At 38.9% G+C, this 4,775-nt stretch overlaps 1 protein-coding gene across 1 annotated transcript; it reads right to left on the bottom strand.

The window, feature by feature from the left end:
- Positions 1-1,283: 1,283 nt before the first annotated feature.
- Positions 1,284-2,368, bottom strand: LOC133825620 (uncharacterized). The gene is made up of 2 exons (XM_062258536.1): positions 1,950-2,368; positions 1,284-1,866 (listed from the first exon to the last, which is right to left on the bottom strand). Exons 1-2 carry the CDS (start codon positions 2,366-2,368, stop codon positions 1,284-1,286), a joined length of 1,002 nt encoding a protein of 333 aa, XP_062114520.1.
- Between the last annotated feature and the right edge of the window lie 2,407 nt (positions 2,369-4,775).

The raw sequence follows: 4,775 nt of genomic DNA, 5'->3' as shown, positions 1-4,775 counted from the left end.
CCTTCCTTTAAAGGTGTTGGATCAAGATATGTTGACAACTTTTAACCAATGGGTACTCGGTGAGATTGACAACAGCAGACCAAGGAAGTTGGAATGTTGTGATGGGACCCCTGTTTGGTTCTTGAAGTTGAAGGTGGCAAAAGAATGGTTGGCAGAAACTGTAAGTCTCTTATGTTTATTAGAACATTTATCTCATTTTAACAATCCACTCTTCCTTAACATTACTCTATTTATTTGCAGCATCTCGACGCTGCGAATTATCTTATACGGAGACGTCTTTTTGAGTTGCCGAAGACGTACCCCGTGAAAGCCACCGTACTTGATTCATCATTTGCACAATATATTCCTGCCATATACGAGGAATTCAAGAAAAATGGCAGGACTTACCAATGGGACTCGGACATTCTTGATTTCCTGAAAGGAGTGCCAAAAAGTACAAGAAGCCTTAGGGTGATTGCAACGAGGTCTACTTCCACTGGTGCATGGAAAATCGACACTGGGTCCTTTGCGAAATAAATTTCGTTGATTGGATGATCACTGTATTTGACTCAGATCATTCTAACCTTTGCCATAATAAGTTGTCTGAGTTGATCGAGCCTTGGACTAGGATGCTTCCATCTTTACTCAACGCTTCTAGTATGTTTAAAGGACACCCCAAGTTGAAAATAGCTAGACTGAAGATCACCGTTCCAAACTTGGATCGGCGACGCATGTCCACTAATATTGTCCCACAGTCTAGAACCAGGTAGACGTACTAAATTCAGATTTTCAATAATGTTCTCCTTTAATTTTCAATACACTCACAATACAGATTTCTTGGTTTCAACGGAGATTGCGGAGTATTCGCCATCAAACACTTGGAGTTCATTCTTGGAGACATTCCCTTATCATATGCCATCGAGGACAACATTCAGTACTTCAGGGATAAATTATGCATCGACATTTTTTATGAGAATGTGTACCCTTGATGTTAGAACATTTATTTTGATTTCGATGACACACAATAGTATATTTCTCCTTAGTATTGTATATAAAAAATGTCGTTTCGATTAACAAAGTCCATTAATGCACAAATATAAAGAGTAACAAAGTCCATTAATACACAAATAAAAAGAGTAACAAATTCCATCAATACACAAATAAAAAGAGTAATAAAGACCATCAATACACAAATAAAAAGAGTAACATTGATGCCATAAATTTCAAACACGAACTTTACAAGTTGCCCTATTATGGCCTAGACCTCCACAAGTGCTACACTTGCGTAGAACAACCAATTTATCTCAATTGGAAGGATGACGTTTCGTCTTAGGCCTACCTTGTTTCTTCTTTGGACGACTAACCGGGTTTTTCTGCGCAGTTGTTCTCACTGCTATTGTCATAATGTCATGTGGAACAATCCACTCTTCCTCGTTACCAGTAGGATATATAGATTCTATGTAAGAGGACCTCCATGTCTCAATTTTATAGTAATCTGAACACAGCGAATAAAAGTTCACCCCTCGCTTAAGGGATCCAGATAGTGCATGAGCACATGGGATACCAATAATCTGATACACACCGCATGTGCATGTCTTATTCAGGAGGTCGACTTCACCATGCAGCTCACCATCTAACACATGGAACTCATGCCTCCCTATTGCATAAGGAATCAAGAATCGAGCTTTCTCAGCCATATCTACCAAATTTTTCTCATAGGTCGGTGCAAGAGCTGTAGTTGTCTTCTCGCTAGTTTCTCTCCTATCACAGAACCAGGACTGTAGTGTGAAGCGAATAAATTCAACGAATGTAGTTATCGGAAAGCTCCTAACGTCCCGGGTCTTATTGTTGAAACTTTCAGCGTAATTGCTTGTCATTATATTATACCTAGTATCCAGGAAAACTAAAATTTAATAGTTAAATACATTTAGAAGATTTCATAAATTAAAATACAATTCACAATGACATACCTATTTTCAGGAAAGTAAGCACGGGACCACTTATCAAAACCCATGCCTTCTAGGTATTGAGCAATGACTGGGTCTTTTGATTTGATTTTTTCAAAGTTAGTGTGGAACTCAGATTTCCTAAAAGCATATGCTGCATTATACATCAACACATGACAATGGTCAGTCTTGAATTTAGTAACCACATTCATACTAATGTGGTGGTAGCAAGCACCATGATAGGCATCGGGGAAAAGAGTTTCCAAGGCATGTGTAATACTTGCATGCCTATCAGATACAAACGCCAGGTCCTCGACTTCCCCAATCGCTTCCTTTAGCTTTGACATGAAATACTTCCAAGAATCATGATTCTCACTATCCACAATACCAAATGCAACTGGATATAGATGGTTATTTGCATCCAGCGCGACTGCACATGACATCTGCCCACCGTATTTTGTCTTTAAAAAGGTACCGTCCACACATAACACAGGACGACATGTACGAAACCCTCTTCTACTAACTCCGAGTGAGAAAAAGCAATATTTGAATCGATCTTCCTCAGTGACAAAATCTGTCAACGTCCCGGGATTTTTCTGTTGAAGCATGAACAGGGACGATGATAACTTCTGGTAGGATGCTTCCAGTGTCCCTCTGACATAAGAAAGAGCCTTCTCTCGGCATCTCCAAGCTTTTCCATATGACAACTCAATGTCATAATCATTCTTAATGTCCTCTCTTATGTTGTTTGCCATGTACGCATTCGATCCAGTCTTATATTTTTTCTTTATGCAATGACCAATAACCCAAGGTGCAGCTTGGTGATGGCCTTTATGTCGGAGGTCAAGTGAGCAATTGTGTTTGTTGGTGAAACGAGTTATCTCGAACATATCAGATTTAGGAATTCTCTTCCCCCTCAATCTCCACCCACAATCAAGATCCTTGCAAGTGATATACCAAACTTCAGTACTTGACTTCTTCACCACAAACTCGAAGTTCTGCTTCATTGCATACAAGTGTGCCTTCGTCTTCAACTCTAACTTGTTCTCAAAAACTTTCCCAACTTCTATTACTCCACAACTCACCCCAGATAACGTGGGGATAACATAAGAGGGGCATGTGATATCTTCAGCAGTATACGCTGGAGAACTCCATCTATTTCCATCATCTTGTGTAGTTGGACGACTGCTCTCTGATCCAGCAGTCCTCCGTCCTTGGCTTTCTTGACGACTTGACAATGGTCGTACATTTAAATTATCTACTTGAACCACATGTAGCATCGACAACTGATCCTCTGAGTTATCATCAGAACTACTGCACCCCTCAACTCTTTCATCATCATCACCAAAAAGGGCAACTGGATCGTCATTGACATAAGGCTCATACTCATACCCATCATCATGCGGGAGATTTGTTGGGGGAAAAAAAGTTTCATTATGACTAGGACCTCCCATGCATACACTTGGCCTAGGAGTTGTTTGTGGAACAGCCGTGCATGATTGATTATGATTTTCCATATTAACACTCGCTCTAGGAGATGGATCAATAAGCGCAATGTTCTTTGCAATCGAACTAACGCATAAAGGAACCTGATGTTTTAAGGACTTTGAATTTTCAAGAATAAGAGCACTAACTCCTTCATCATCTGTGATTTCAATGGGATCTACGTTAAAATCATTGCATGTAAGCGGCACTTCCAACTTTAAGTCAAACAATGACCTATCCACTTTCAACTTTGAATACAACTTCTCCAATAATTCTATGTAACCAACATCAATTGGTACATGTATTATAGTGTTCGAACCAGCTTTGAAATTCCATTTTTCTCCTTTCTGTTCCCAAACACCGTTGTAAGAAACAAGTATATTAACTCTAGAACCTGCAAATTTACAAAAAAAAAACATAAGAAAATTATAAAAATAAAGTGTAATCTATGAAGAATCGATGGTAAATCAATGATGTATCGATGCCTATGAAAATATGTATTGTAGTTCAAAATCGATGCCACATCGATGACATTTCGATGCATCATCGATGCTGATGGTTGCCATTTCGATGCGATACCATTTTGATGCCACATCGATGCCTTATTGACGATGAACCAAATAAACATATATGGCATCGATTCAACATCGATACATGATCGATACTAACATCGAAATTAGATATTCACCTCAGTATCGAAATGGCATCGATGTACCATCGAAATGGCATCGATGTACCATCGAAATGCCATCGATACTGATGGTTGCCATATGTATGCGATTCAATTTCGATGCCACATCGATGCCATATCGACGTTGAACCAAACAAACATATATGGCATCGATGACATTTTGATACACCATCGATATTACATCGATACTAACGTCGAAATTCTCCTCAGTATCGAAATGGCATCGATGTACCATCAAAATGCCATCAATGCTGATGGTTTCCCTATGTATGCGATTCAAATTTGATGTAATATCGATGCCACATCGATGCCACATCGACGCTTAACCAAATCAACATATATGACATCGATTCAACATCGATACACCATCGATATTACATCGAAAATATCATCTAATTTAGATGTTCGCCTCAGTATCGAAGTGACATCGATGTACCATCGAAATGGCATCGATGTATTATCGATTTTGGAAATCCCAGATCCGAATAACAGTTCAAAAATTGCAGAAAAAAAATACAAACTCAACTGCGGGACAGTTCGAATCTACTATGACATTTCATATTCATAAGTAGATTAATGAAATGATACTTACCCATAATTTTTTCTCTTAAAAACGCCAAGAAACTTCCAATCCGTTCCACCTCCGAGCTGTGAAAAAATGGCTGTAAATGTGG

The sequence above is a fragment of the Humulus lupulus genome, chromosome 3 (assembly GCF_963169125.1).
Source record: "Humulus lupulus chromosome 3, drHumLupu1.1, whole genome shotgun sequence".
NCBI lineage: Eukaryota > Viridiplantae > Streptophyta > Magnoliopsida > Rosales > Cannabaceae > Humulus > Humulus lupulus.
This window is presented reverse-complemented; position numbering and strand designations above follow the sequence as displayed.

Coding starts and splice junctions, on each gene's coding strand:
- LOC133825620 (XM_062258536.1), bottom strand. CDS start 2,368: ATGTCATGTGCAGTCGCGCTGGATGCAAATAACCATCTATATCCAGTT. Junction 1,867..1,949: donor GCTTACTTTCCTGAAAATAG/GTATGTCATTGT, acceptor CCTGGATACTAG/GTATAATATAATGACAAGCA.